This window comes from Mastigoproctus giganteus, chromosome 6, assembly GCF_048544385.1.
Source record: "Mastigoproctus giganteus isolate SK-2022 chromosome 6, ASM4854438v1, whole genome shotgun sequence".
Classification (NCBI taxonomy): domain Eukaryota; kingdom Metazoa; phylum Arthropoda; class Arachnida; order Uropygi; family Thelyphonidae; genus Mastigoproctus; species Mastigoproctus giganteus.
Window position 1 is genome coordinate 221,775,439 of NC_143580.1, and position 15,007 is coordinate 221,790,445.

The following is a 15,007-nucleotide window of genomic DNA, read 5'->3' on the forward strand; positions in this document are numbered from 1 at the left end:
ATATTTTACTATAATGTACCGGTAAGTTGATTTTTTCGTTTTTTTCCGTTTAATTTTTGGAGAGTATCATACGGAAGTGTTCTACGTACTATACTGAGGTAAACTCCTCTTATTATTTTACTAATTGTTATTGTATACACAATTTATAGACATAAATTGTGTATACAATAACAATTTTTTGTCTATAAATTGTGTATTGTATTGTGGGTTCACTTATTCATCTCAATAAACAACTCAAATTTTCAGGAGAAAAACCATGCAAAACTTATCCAATATCAGATAACCTGGTCAAAATGTGAAAAAAAATCCCTAAATATTCCTTCTATAAAAATAAGATAACTAAGGGCAGCAATTACAGTCACTATGCTACCAGCATATTTATTTATCACCTCAGAGAATACAAAATTTTGAAAATATGTTAGTGAAGCATTCATACCCTTTATTCAAGTATTCATCACCTTTATTTTCGATTAAGGCTAGTTGAAAAACAAATTACTTATTGTTATTAAAGTGGTTGATCAATAAGGAAAGGCTCTTCTAATTGCATATTTTAATTCTTGGTCACAAAACAAAGAATAAGACCTTGCACTTTGCTGCATTAAAACATAGTTGCCACTTCTCTGACCATCTTTGAAGTCTATTCAAGTTATCCTGAAGGAGCACTGCTTGGCACTGATCATTAATGACTCTACCAATCTTCACGTCATCTGCAAATTTTGACATTGTGCCTTCTATCCCTTTGACGTTATTTGTGAAAATGAGAAACTACAGTGGTCCAAGGACTGATCCTTGGGGAATCCCACTCCTGGTGTTACACCAATCTGAGGAATATCCATTAATCACAACCCTCTGACTTCTGCCCTGCAGTCACCCATCTTAGATTCTTCTCAGTAATCCCAACTTGTTCCAGCTTATACAGTAACCTCTCATGAGGGGCAAAGTCAAATGCTTTGCTAAAATCCAAATAAACTCGAAATTATACTCTACATCCAGCTCATGAGTAACGTGTCAAAATAGCCTACTAAGTTAGTTAAACATGATTTTCCCTTGACAAAACCATGTTGTGTTCTTCAGAACCATATCTATCTAAATGTTGCAGGTTTGCACTTTTAATCATTGCCTCTAAGATTTTCCCCACCACTGAAGTCAGAATAACTGGTCTACAGTTACCAGCTTCACTCTTACAACTGCCTTTATGTACTGGCGATATATTGGAACTTCTCCGATCCAAAGGAATCTACAGAGTCCAAAGATGCCCTAATAATTAACACAATGGTCAATACACTCCCTGGTGGTCTCCCTCAAAATTACCAGGTATATGCCATCAACTCCAGGAGCCTTACTTGCCTTTATGCTCAAATTTTTTTCTAATAAACAGTCATCTGTAATTAAGAATTTACAAATTTCATGTGGCTCAGCCTCATTCGAACCTCTTCTCGGCATGCTTAAAAGTTTTTTTAATAAACAGTCATCTGTAATTACAAATTTACTAATTTCATATGGCTCAGCCTCTTCTCGGCATGAAGGATCTTTCGTCAATAGAGACCACTGCAAAGTACCTATTCAATTCATCCACAACATCAGCTGGGTTATCTAAGACTTTCCCCACACCCAGTGCACAAGTGTCCAATCTGATTAGCTTTCTTCTTTGTTGTATTCACATACATTAAAAATTGTTTATACCCATTCTTTGCTCTCAGCCAATGTTTTCTGTTATGCAGATTTGGCCTTCCTAACCAAGTGGTACTATTACAGATCGCCTTGTAACTGTTGTAGGCTTCATTACTTTTTGTCACTCTGTAACTATTCCATGCTATCTCTTTCTGCTCTATTTAACTGCCAGCTCCACATTCATCCATTTCAGCATCTCCTCCTGCAATACATTTGGACCTCTCTTTAATGAACTTCCACATAGTGAATTTTTCTGTGTAGTGAGCCTTTTTGATTTCCCTCTAGTCATTATATTGAAAATAGTTTCCACATAACAAAGAAAATTTCTATACAACGAACTGATTTTGAGATACCTGGGTATGCATTGTTTGCACCTCTGGGCTTTAAGCAATAGAGCTGTAGAAAGCAGTAATTAAGAGCTAAAAGGATTAAGAATTAATCCCTTTAGCTTTTAAGAGTTTTAAAGGGATTAATTCCACAAATTAAGAGCTAAAACATTTTACAATTTAGTGGTGCCCGTAAAACCCTGCAGGAGGAAACTGGCCAACCACTGCACAGATTAGAAAAAGATGGAAGGTTTTGAGAGAGGCCTTGCCCAGCAGTGGTTAAAAAGAAGAAATAAAACCTATATATCCTATACACTACTGTACCGAGAAGTCACACTGGTCAACTACTATCTACATGTCCACAGCCATTGGAAAAGATTAAGGCATACTCCCGATGCAGACATTGGGTGTGATCAAATTAATTTCTACTGTAAACATCACATTAGAGAATTAGGAAAGAGTAATTTTCCTTTATACCGGAAATTCATCTGTTGTTTCGAAGAAATAAGTCATCCACACTTTCACTAAATTTCTCTGTCTGTTTACATGGTAGGTACAAGTGGTCCCTAATGTCAGTATTAGCATTAGCAAGGGCACATGATGCAAGAAAGTAAGCTTATACAGCAATAGCCAAAACACCCTCCCCCCTTCTCATTTCACCCATCCACTTGATACAAACGTTTGTCTAGTTCAGCCTTGAATCTGTTTAAGCTATCAACTTCTAAAACGACAGATGGAAGTTTGTTCCAACAATCATCCCCCCCCCCTGACTAAAGGCAAACTTCCTCAATCCTACAACTATTTCCTCAATTTGAATTTATGCCTCTTCAGGCGACAAGAGGAAGAATCCATCAGCATTGAGCATGCTCAAACCATTCAAGATTTTATACACCTCAACCTTGCAGGTATATCACTGATATACACAGTCATTGTATCTGACTGTGTATGACAATACAGTGTACACAGTATTATCATTATATTAACATCATCATATTAACATCCTTAGGGATTATATTATATTAGCGTTTGGTATTTGCCTTCTATTGGCAGGTCTGGTGCCTTGACCACTTGACCAGGGTGGCCGAGCAGTCAAGGAGCCCTTCCATTTGAAACAGTATCAAAAGCCTTTCTAACGTCCAAATATATGATATCAAAATTATTCCCTGCATGCAGTTCCTTTGTGACCACATCATAGTACCCAATCAAATTGTGAGACAAGACTTCGCCTTAACAAACCCATTCTGTGTCCCAGCTAGAACTGAGACCTTGTCTAGATGATCCAGCAGTGCTTCTTTAACCAGTGCCTCCATTAATTTTCCTGGAACAGAAGCTAAACTAACAGGTCTATAATTACTTGTGTCACCCTTTGATCCTCCTTTGTGAATTGGGGTCACATTTGCACATCTCCAGTCTATGGGTACCTCCCCTGAGTCTTAAGAAACCTTCATATTTATATCTAACAGTTTGCTTACTTCCTTTGCTGCCTCCTTTAATATAACTAGATAGATCCCATCCACTGCAGGTGCCTTTCTTAGTTTTACCTTCAACAATTTCTCCTCCACTTTGCTCTCAGTTATTACAAAATCATCTTCCACACTGTCAGAGTTTAATTCACCTTTGGCATTCCCCTCCATGAATAACTGCTAATGTATGAATGTAGATGCAAAATACTCATTTAGTTTGTTACCTACCAGAGCAGGATCATCAACAGTTGAACCACCGATATCAAGTAGACCAATCTGACTCATCCCCTTCTTTCTAGAATTTACATAAGTAAAGAACTCTTTGCTGGGTTTTCTTTGCATCCTTTGCCAAAGATTTCTCGTAATCTGCCTAACCTCCTTTGTGATTGGTTACAGACCAGCTTATATCTATTATAGGCTTCCTTGTGTTGCCCATTAATTTATATGTATCCCATGTATTTTGATTCTCTGCCACATGTCTCATTAGTTAATCTGACATCCATTTAGGCCAAAACCTCGAACAATATTTCTTAGTTGGTATGTAAAGCCTAGTTTTTTTTTTTTTTTTTTTTGATTTGGTAGTTGTTGGCGCATCGGCTTCTGTGGCCATATTGCACCTCCCAAGGTTTTTGCAGTACTTTGATCCAAGCCCGAGGCGGGAATCGAACCCGCGACCTTTGGGTTGCCAGGCAGGTACTTTACCCACTCGGCTAGCCCGGTCGGCGTAAAGCCTAGTAGCTTCCAAGATAAATTCTTTGAATGCTTCCTATTTTGAATTTTCTGTTGGTAACATTATCAGCTGGTCCCACCGTATAGAATTTAAATATTGTCTCAGACCTCCGCCGTTGCCTTTTCGAAAGCAAAAACCCTTCCCTTTACCCTTGATGGTAGTTACCTCTGAGTAAATCCCACTAAAGCACACTGTGATCACTACCACCTAGTGGTTCCTTTATCTGCAGATTCTTAATGCATGAAGAATCACTACTGATAATCAGATCAAGAGTATTACTCCCTCTAGTTTCCCCTCAAACGTGCTACTGTTTAAAAAACAGTCATCCAATAAATCCACAAAAGTCTTGCTAGTGTGTGAGTGACCAACCCACAAATTCCAGTAAGTATCTGGGAAATTAAAATCCTCCATTATAAGACTGATTTACTGGCCCACTCCATTTCCCTGTACAGCTGTTTATTATACTCATCATAGACTTATAACATTAGGCTTATAACACACTCCTACTCTCAATTTTGCTTTCCAGTGCTTATGTCACACCAAACTGAATTGACACTGCACTGTCCAGCCATGTCGACTGGCTGTACTTCCTTAGATTTTATGTGATTCTTAACTAATAGCATAACCCCTCCTCTCTTCCTACCCAGTCTATCCTTCATGTACACATTGTACTCCCCAAATTCCATTTCTGCATTCCTTATATCTGTGTGACACTACATCTCTGATATCCCAACAATATCTGCCTTTGATGTTTTGACCAACACCTCAAATTCATCAAATTTATTTACCAAACTCCTAGCACTGGTGTAAAGTATCCCATCCCTGTAGAAGCAGTCTCTCATGTTAACAAGCACAGACTAGGCTGAGAAAAATTCTACCCCCTGAGCCTTGCACAATCTCTCCACGGTGGAATTGATCGACAAGGCTCTCAATCATATACTCCCTCCTATTGTGTCTGGGCATAATTGCAGACACTTTCAAATTCAACTCTAACTCAACTTTTTTTTTTCAACATTGATCTGTACTTGTTAAGTAATTTCGCTGGTCTCTTTCTCTTAATATAATTAGTGCCAACGTGCACAACAATATCACCTTTTGTGTCCTTAAAAGATGATATCTGCTCTATGTCATCAACCTTTGTCCCTGGAAGACATACCCCTGGTCCTGTTCCACCTTATCCTTTTTACACACCATGTTGACCAGCACATTCTGCCTTGGGGGCTGCCGTTGCGTTGCGTGATGTTAAGGTGCAAACTCTGGCATTGATGTGGGCAGCTGAGAGCTCGATGGGTCCCTCAATTTAAATCCTTCGAGGGCATCCACCCTATCTTATAGGCCCATAACAATGCTGAGGTTGTCGCCTGATTTCCTTACACTCCTTACATCATGCACACACAGAGCATTCCCTTGGCAATATCATGTCCCATCCCTGATTGCTCCACAAACATCAAACAAGCAGTAGATTTCAAAAGGCTGTGATTCAGAGGACAACTTCCCCCACCCCCAGTTCTCCCCTGAGCCAAAGCATTCCCATTAGTTTGAAGTTTGATCCTTTTGTTTTTCTGCTCTGGTCTGAGTCATGATTTCGATTCAATTTCAATACAAAATTATATATATCCCAATGCAGTTATAACACTACATATATATATATATATATATATATATATATATATATATAGAAAATTATTTTTAATGTTATGTGTAAATCTTTAATTTAACTTATGCTAATAATGAAAATACAGTGTACCCTGGGAGCGATGTATGTTGAATAAAGGAAAAGAAAAGTGTAACGTTATAAACAAAGTGCGAATTTTGAAAAAATGCAAAATTTGAAAAAATGTAAAATTTGAAAAGAACGACCAAGGTAGAAATAGCAGATTTTTGAAAAGAACGACCAAAGTAGAAATAGCATTGCAGTATCTTTCATAATTTCTGTGTCTTCTTCGGAGGTCATCCACCTAAATTATGAAAAAGAACAGCAATACTCTTACTTCTGTTTCTGACATGTTCTGTATGTCAAAAAACACGTGTACGCGGACACGTGGTAAAAAATTTTAGAATATAAATTTTGAATAAATAAATAAAATACAAGTTAAGCAAAAATATTATGCCAAAGTATAACATACAGAACATGGATGACCTTACAGAAGTAAGTAGCCCGCCAAAAAGAGAAAACAAGACAAAGGAAGCGAGTGTCGGAATGACAAGAATGACAATAACTTACCGCTACGTGACCGGTCGACAAAAAAGAAAGAGCCGGAGGCTAACCTGTGTATATATGCGAAGAAACGCTAGCGGCACCTAGCGTTAGACGAATTTTGGTGTATGTATATTTTGTAATTTACGTAAGCGGTGGAGCTACGCTAGGTTAAAGTTAAGTACATGATACTCAAACACCCAGGATAGCAAAGAAATATAATAGCTTACAAAGTAGAAGTAGAGTAGCTAAACTTTGTTAAGGCGAAAAATTATGATTGGGTATAGTAAGAAAAATAGTACTCTGATATTGCTTTCATTACACTAATCGCTCACAGAGCATAAAATGTAGAATTTAGTAAAGCAAAAAGATGATGAAATTAGGGATATGAAGTTGGGCTAGGGTAGTTCGGGGTTGCAAACCCGTTCCTATAGTTAGGACCCTGAACGACTGTCCGAGAGTAGGTGCATCATGTACTTAAGTCAGTTGTGTTAAAGTGTAAGATATATATAAGTTACAATTAAATAGATAAATAAATCAAGATATAATTAAAATTAATTAAGAAATAATCAAAATTAATTACAAGGTAATTACAAGGTAATACACTATGTTAGACCAATCTATTTAATTGTAACTTATATATATCTTACACTTTAACACAACTGACTTAAGTACATGATGCACCTACTCTCGGACAGTCGTTCAGGGTCCTAACTATAGGAACGGGTTTGCAACCCCGAACTACCCTAGCCCAACTTCATATCCCTAATTTCATCATCTTTTTGCTTTACTAAATTCTACATTTTATGCTCTGTGAGCGATTAGTGTAATGAAAGCAATATCAGAGTACTATTTTTCTTACTATACCCAATCATAATTTTTCGCCTTAACAAAGTTTAGCTACTCTACTTCTACTTTGTAAGCTATTATATTTCTTTGCTATCCTGGGTGTTTGAGTATCATGTACTTAACTTTAACCTAGCGTAGCTCCACCGCTTACGTAAATTACAAAATATACATACACCAAAATTCGTCTAACGCTAGGTGCCGCTAGCGTTTCTTCGCATATATACACAGGTTAGCCTCCGGCTCTTTCTTTTTTGTCGACCAGTCACGTAGCGGTAAGTTATTGTCATTCTTGTCATTCTGACACTCGCTTCCTTTGTCTTGTCTTCTCTTTTTGGCGGGCTACTTACTTCTGTAAGGTCATCCATGTTCTGTATGTTATACTTTGGCATAATATTTTTGCTTAACTTGTATTTTATTTATTTATTCAAAATTTATATTCTAAAATTTTTTACCATGTGTCCGCGTACACGTGTTTTTTGACATACAGAACATGTCAGAAACAGAAGTAAGAGTATTGCTGTTCTTTTTCATAATTTAGGTGGATGACCTCTGAAGAAGACACAGAAATTATGAAAGATACTGCAATGCTATTTCTACTTTGGTCGTTCTTTTCAAAAATCTGCTATTTCTACCTTGGTCGTTCTTTTCAAATTTTACATTTTTTCAAATTTTGCATTTTTTCAAAATTCGCACTTTGTTTATAACGTTACACTTTTCTTTTCCTTTATTCAACATACATCGCTCCCAGGGTACACTGTATTTTCATTATTAGCATAAGTTAAATTAAAGATTTACACATAACATTAAAAATAATTTTCTATATACATTATGGTTGTAGGGTACCTTTGCTCTTGCAGTGTCCCTGATCCATAATTCATATTATCGATATTTCATTTTATCTCTATTCAAATTCAAATCCATTTTCTTTCTTTACTTAATTTTAATTTTTATTCATAATTATATATATATATATATATATACAGGGTGTTTCAAAAATGATGGCCAATGATTTAAAGGTGAAAAGTACAAACTAAAATAAGCAAAAAAGTCCCAGTGAACATCGGGCCGCAAATGAACCATTTTCAAGATAATGCACATTTTCTGTTAAGATCTGCCACTGACTATGGGAGCACTAGTTTAGCAAAAAGCTGTGAATCCTTTGCTAAGGGTGGTTTTATTAAACCTAAGATAATACATTTTTAATACATTTCTAAGATAATACCACAGGATTTTATAGATGTTACATGTTACAGGATGTTACAAAAGGTGTTCAAAATGCTGTCCTTGTGTCCGTATGCAGCTTTGTAGTCATCTCTGCATTGAGTTGCAAATCCTCTGAGGGATTCCTGGGTAATTTCTGATTTGCTGAAAGGCTCCAATCCGCCGCTGCAATTCCTCAACTGTGTTAATGTCAGAGGTGTACAAACTTTTTTCATGACCCCAAATACAAAAATTCATAGGATTTAAGTGGAAAGGGAGAGAATGAGCATAACCTACCCTAAACAAACAAGTCAGTGGTGGATCCCAACTCTGTACAGTTCACCTTGTCAGTGGTGGATTCCAACTAGAAATGTGCAATATCTTGAAAACGATTCAGTTAAGGACCCATGTTTCCTAGGCTTTTTTTTTTTTTCCTCCCATATTGTAGTCTCTACAGTTCACCTTTAAATTATTGACCATCACTTTTGAAACACCCTGTGTGTGTGTGTGTGTGTGTGTGTGTGTGTGTGTGTGTGTGTGTGTGTGTGTGTGTGTGTGTGTGTGTGTGTGTGTGTGTGTGTGTGTGTGAGAAAAACACTGCAATGTAATCTTATTTTGGTCACCTTTTCACCTTTTATTTTTAAATTTCTTGTCTCTTTCTTTTTCATATCATATATTATCGCTACATTCCTTTTCCATTTAGTCGAGTTCACTTATGGTGTATACCGTAGATTCTATAGGCTTAAAACAAATCTTCTTCTTCACACTTTCTACATACAATATAAAATCTTTATATATATATATATATTTCAGTATTAAGTATTATCTCCTATCAAGTTATGTATTAATTAATAATGTTATGTTTGTAAAATCTAAGTTGTTATATGTATTTAGTTAAAAAAGTACGATTTACAATTTGACAATGAAGTTTAATAATAAATTTTACTGATTAATTGATAACACTATACTATACTAAGCTAACAGATAGCTGTTACCTAACAGAGGGAGTAATACTTTTGATCTGATTATCAGCAGTGATTATTCATGCACTAAGGATTTGCAAACAAAGGAACCACTGAGTGACAGTGATCACAATGTACTAATATGGGAATTATTTAAAGACGTAACTACCATTAAGGCTAAAGGGAAGGGCGTTTGCTTTCGTAAAGGTGACTACAGGGTTTTCACAGTTTTAAAATTCTGTACAGTGGGATCAACTGATGATGTTACCAACGTTGAATTCTAAGTGGGAAGCCTTCAGGGAATTAATCTTGGAGACAACTAGGCTTTTCATTCCGACTAAGAAATACTGTTCAAGGTTCAGGCCTAAATGGATGTCAGATGAATTAATGAGGCTCATGGCACAGAAGAAAAATGTATGGGATGCATATAAATTATCAGGTGACACAGAAGCCTATGGCAGATATAAGCTTGTCTTTAATCGAGTCACAAAGGTAGTTAGGCAAGCAAAGGCAGATTACGAGAAATCTTCCCAAAGGATACAAAGAAAAATAGAAAAGAGTTCTTTACTTATGTAAACTCTAGAAGGAAAGGGATGAATCAGATTGGACCACTTGACATAGATGAGTTGACTATTGATGATCATGCTCAGGTGGCTAATAAACTGAACGAGCATTTTGCATCATGTATGAATGAGTATTTTGCATCTACGCTCACACAGGAGGAGTTATTCAATGAGGGGAATACCAGAAGTTTATCAAACTAACAGGGAGCTGTGATTTTGTAATAACTGAGAGCAAAGTGGAGGAGAAATTGTTGAAGTTAAACTTAAGGAAGGCATCTGGGGTGAACAGGTTTGTTGTTTGTTTGTTGTTTGGTTTTTAGGAGCATTAGCAACTAAGGCCATATTGCTCCGGGCTATGCGGTGGTCATTCTCTGACCTTTCCGCATCCTCTGTATTTGGTGGTGACGGGCTCGAACCCCGGTCTAATCAAGAAGCGTGTGCTATACACTGCTGCTCCTTCCCACCTGGCTACGGAGGCGCCTAGGGGTGGACAGGATCTATCCAGTTATATTAAAAGAGGCATGAAAGGAAGTAAGCAAACCTTTAGCCATAATTATGAGAGCTTCCTCGGATTCAGGGGAGGTTCCCATGGACTGGCAGTGCAAATGTATGATCAATTCACAAAGGGGGTTCATAAGGTGACACAGGTAACTATAGACCAGTTAGTTTAACTTGTCTTCTGGGAAAAATAATGGACTCACTGGTTAAAGAAGCATTACAGTATCATCTAGACAAGTCTGCAGTAATAGTTAAGACACAGCACGGGTTTGTTAAAGGGAGATCTTGTCTTACCAATTTGATTAGATACTATGATGTGGTGACAAAGGAACTGAATGCCAAAAATAATTTTGATATCATATAAGTGGATTTCAGGAAAGCTTTTGATACTGTTGCACATGGAAGACTGCTGTACAAATTGGAGAGGTATGGCATTAAGGGTAAGTTGCTACAATGGATAAAGGGATGGTTGAGTGGGAGACGACAGAGAGTGGTAATCAATGGACACTGCTCTTCAGGGACAAATGTTATTAGTGGAGTTCCCCAGGGTTCGGTGCTGGACCCATTGTTGTTTTGTATATTCATCAATGATATTGATGAAGATATATTAGGATTAATGTCTAAGTTTGCAGATGATACAAAGGTTGGCAGGGTTGTTAATGAAAGTAAAGGCAACATGCTACTCCACCTGGATCTAGTCAAGTTGGGCAAATGGGCCGAGAAGTGGCAACTGAAGTTTAACATTGACAGATGCAAAGTACTGCATATGAGTAGCAATAACCCAACATAAACGTACCAATTAGGTGGTAACTACACTCAGGGAAGTGGAAACTGAAAGAGACCTGGGGGGTAATTATGCAGTCAAATATGAAGTTTGCTGAGCAGTTCAGATGGGCTGCCAGGGCAGCCCATCTGAATTGCTCAGCAAATCTGTCAATGATATATAGGAATTTTACTAGCAGGGACAGGGAAGTGATTATCCCGTTATACAAGGCAATGGTCAGCCCACACTTAGAGTACACATACAGGTCTGGAGGCCTCATTTTAGGAAAGATGCAGAATTGCTAGAACGAGTACAAAGAAGGGCAACAAGATTGGTGAGGGGAACAAAGGGATGCTCTTACCAAGAAAGGCTTAAGTTCTGCAAATTGCAGCACTTGGAGAGTAGGCACCTGCAAGGTGATCTGATTGAGGTGTATAAGGCCTTGAATGGGTTGAGCAAGCTGAATGCTGATGGAATTCTTCCTCTTGCTCAGATTACAAACCTGAGGGGCATAGATTCAAATTGAGGAAAGACAGTTGTAGAACAGATGAGTAGAAATTTGCCTTTAGCCAGCGGGTGGTTGATTGGTGTAACAAACTTCCATTTTTTGTTGTGGAAGTTGATAGGCTAAGTAAATTTAAGGCTGAGCTGGATAGACATTGGGAATGAATGAAGGGGTGAAATGGAAGGGGGGGTTTTCTTGGCTGATGCTGCATAAGCTTGCTTTCCTACACCATATGCCTCTACTAATGCTAATAGCTGCTCCTTGTTGAATTTCACCTCTGAGTCACTTTGGGAAATCATACTAGACTCTGCTGATATATAGAATGAAAGATTTTGTTCCATTAAAAAAAAAAAAAACCCAAAATGTGAAAAATATTAATGCAGAAATTGCATTCCTCTGTCTCTATTTGTGCTTCCACAGGCGATTTTTTCCCTGCCAGGCTCCTGTAACACAGTATAATAACTTTATTCAGATATTTTAAGAAACCATGAAACATTTCATAAAAGAGCATGATGTAAGTTTTGAACATGTAGTTCTTCATTAAAAAAAAAAAAAAATTACCTTCAATCATGTCTTTTTTCACAAGCAGTGCAGCAAGACTGAAAATCTTGTAACTATCTATTCGAAATTCTGAAAGAGCTTCTCTGCAGAGAAAGAAATTCAATCATTAATATATAAGTAATTATAAATTTTACCAATCATAGTTTTAAATTTCAATATAACCATTACAAATGCTCTAAACATTATAATATATCCTTAGATCATTAACTATTTTGGTGACAGCATGACAGTTTATGTAGTCCTTATATAATAATATATTATTTGTAATTATATAACATATATAGACTTAGTGATCACTGAATTATGACCACCCCTATGAAAACTGAATGCGACCCGCTGACCATGTGAAGTTCAAGAGTGCGCAGTTAGTCGACATACATAGCATAGATAAGGTGTCAGTGGTTCAGTAGGTAGTAAAATTCCGAGGGTGATGGTAAAAGTAAGGATTTATCGGACTATAAAGGACAGATTGTGGGAGCTCTACAAGCTGCTGCCCCGATTTCCCAAATGGCTGAACTGGTGGGGTGTTTGAGAGCTGCCACTGTTAAAGTGTACCAGGACTGGAGTCAAAATGGTCAAACAACAACCCGGCGGCAAAACTGCAAAGGTCAGTGAAAGGTTGATGTTAGAGGTTAGGGCTGGGTCCGACGACTCGCACAGGTGAACTGGTGCAGCACTGTTAAAGAGTTGACTACCCAATACAACATGGGCCGACCTGAAACAATATCTGGCATGACCATGCGTCGCTCGATCGCACGTATGGGCTATACCAGCAGACGACCCCTACAGCATCCTCTCCTAATCAAGGTTCATCGGCGTAAAAGACTCGCCTGGTGCAAAGAGCATGCAAGTTGGACGTTAGAAGACTGGAAGAAGGTGTGCTGGTCGGATGAGTCACATTATTTACTCCAAACCCTGGATGGTTACAGATTCAACACAACCTGGTTGTGTACAGATTTGGCATCAACAACGTGACTCTTCATCCATCATGCATGGTATCAAAAGTGCTGGCCAGCGGGGGCAACTGTATGGTGTAGGGCATGTTTCACTGGCAGGAACTTGGACCCCTGGTGCAGGTGGAACAGCGTATCACTGGTCTCCACTATCGTCAACTGCTTGCTGACTGTGTACACCCCACTATGTTACACATTTTCCTGAATGGCAATGGTGTCTTCCAAGATGACAATGTGCCAAGCCATCTGGCACTTGTTGTAGGAATGGTTGGAGGAATACAGTTGTTCTGACTTCCAACATATCGATTGGCCTCCAAACTCCCCCGATATCAATCCCATAGAGCACTTTTGGGACACTATGGAAAGGCATATCAGACATCTGGATACACCAATCACCTCCATACCTGCATTGCTAACCGCATTACGCACAGCTTTGTTGGCCATACCTCTCGAATGTGTCCAACATCTTATTGAATCAGTGTCATGTCTGATAGCTGCTGTACTGAGGGAAAAAGGAGGACATACGAAGTATTACGTAGGTGGTCATAATTCAGTGATCACTCAGTGTATATACTACACACAGAATATTTTCACTTTGAGACAACCAATGCATGAGGTAGTTTGTGAATTACATCTGTACTAGCATGTATTCACATATTGATCTGTGTGTTGTATGTATAAAAATTACAGCATACTCAAGACAACTCTCAGTTCTTGCCTACCTCCACAGCACTGACACTCATTGGAGAGGTGCAAGCATTCAAATCTTGACAAGATTTGAACTCACACCTCTCCAAATAAGTGCTAAGTCACTGTACTGTCATGGAGGGCAAGCAAAAACTGCTATACGTAGAGTATTATATTCTGGTTAAATTAACTAAAATTAAATTTAACTACTTAATATTTATTATACCCATATATATATATATATAAAGCAAAATTATTTAAATCCTATTTTAATATTAGCAAAAAGTTATCTTTTGACAGGAAACTATGTTATCCTGTCAAAATATAATAACCATTAATCTTTGTGTAATAATTATCAAGAATCAAATTTAAGAGAATGTAAAGTATTAAAACAACTGCTCCAAAAGAAAAAAAAAAAAAAGGAACCTGCACTTGTATAATAACAAGCCTATAAAATGAAACTAATAAGAATGGTTTACTATTAGAATTTAGAGGAGAATTTACAAATTAGGGTTGGTAACATATTAGAAATTAAATTAATATATTAGAAATTAGAACAAGCTAAATTCTATCAGGATGATTTTATTCCATAAATTGGGAAAAATTAAACTTTTTTTTTTTTCTTACTTGTGCATTTTATCTAATTTATCCAAATAGCAACATTTACATTTTTGTAATGAAATAAACAAAACTCGATTAAAGTGAATGAAATAGCATAATATTAACACAAATGTAAATGTTTATATAGATTTACGCATATTTGCCAGATTTCTTGGAATAAATTCGAGGTCTTTTGGTTTCAAATAAACATTGTTTTTATTTTATGCACTACATCAGAAGTATCGTTTCCTAAAACGAGCAGTAAATTGCCATCATATTTATATTCTAGCTTCCCTGCCATCTTATTTTGCATCTCCTTTATATACTGATGGAAATATTCATTCTGTTACTCGCTGGTCGAATTAAGATTCTTCTTAAATAAAAAAAAGTCTGTGAGAGGGCAAGAAATATACTTTCAAGCTCACCTTACATTCTAATTTTGGAAATTTACCAAAGATAACTTTACTATAAAAACAAAC

General features: G+C 37.1%; 1 protein-coding gene across 3 annotated transcripts in view; it reads right to left on the minus strand.

The window, feature by feature from the left end:
* The window catches only part of LOC150085010 (leucine-rich PPR motif-containing protein, mitochondrial-like), a 380,604-nt gene that overhangs the window by 140,229 nt on the left and 225,368 nt on the right, over positions 1-15,007 (minus strand). For all 3 annotated transcript variants that reach the window (XM_090376735.1, XM_090376734.1, XM_090376736.1), the window contains exon 23: positions 12,289-12,371. In XM_090376735.1, the coding sequence (XP_090232861.1) occupies positions 12,289-12,371 (83 nt within the window). The remainder of the gene's footprint in view (positions 1-12,288; positions 12,372-15,007) is intronic.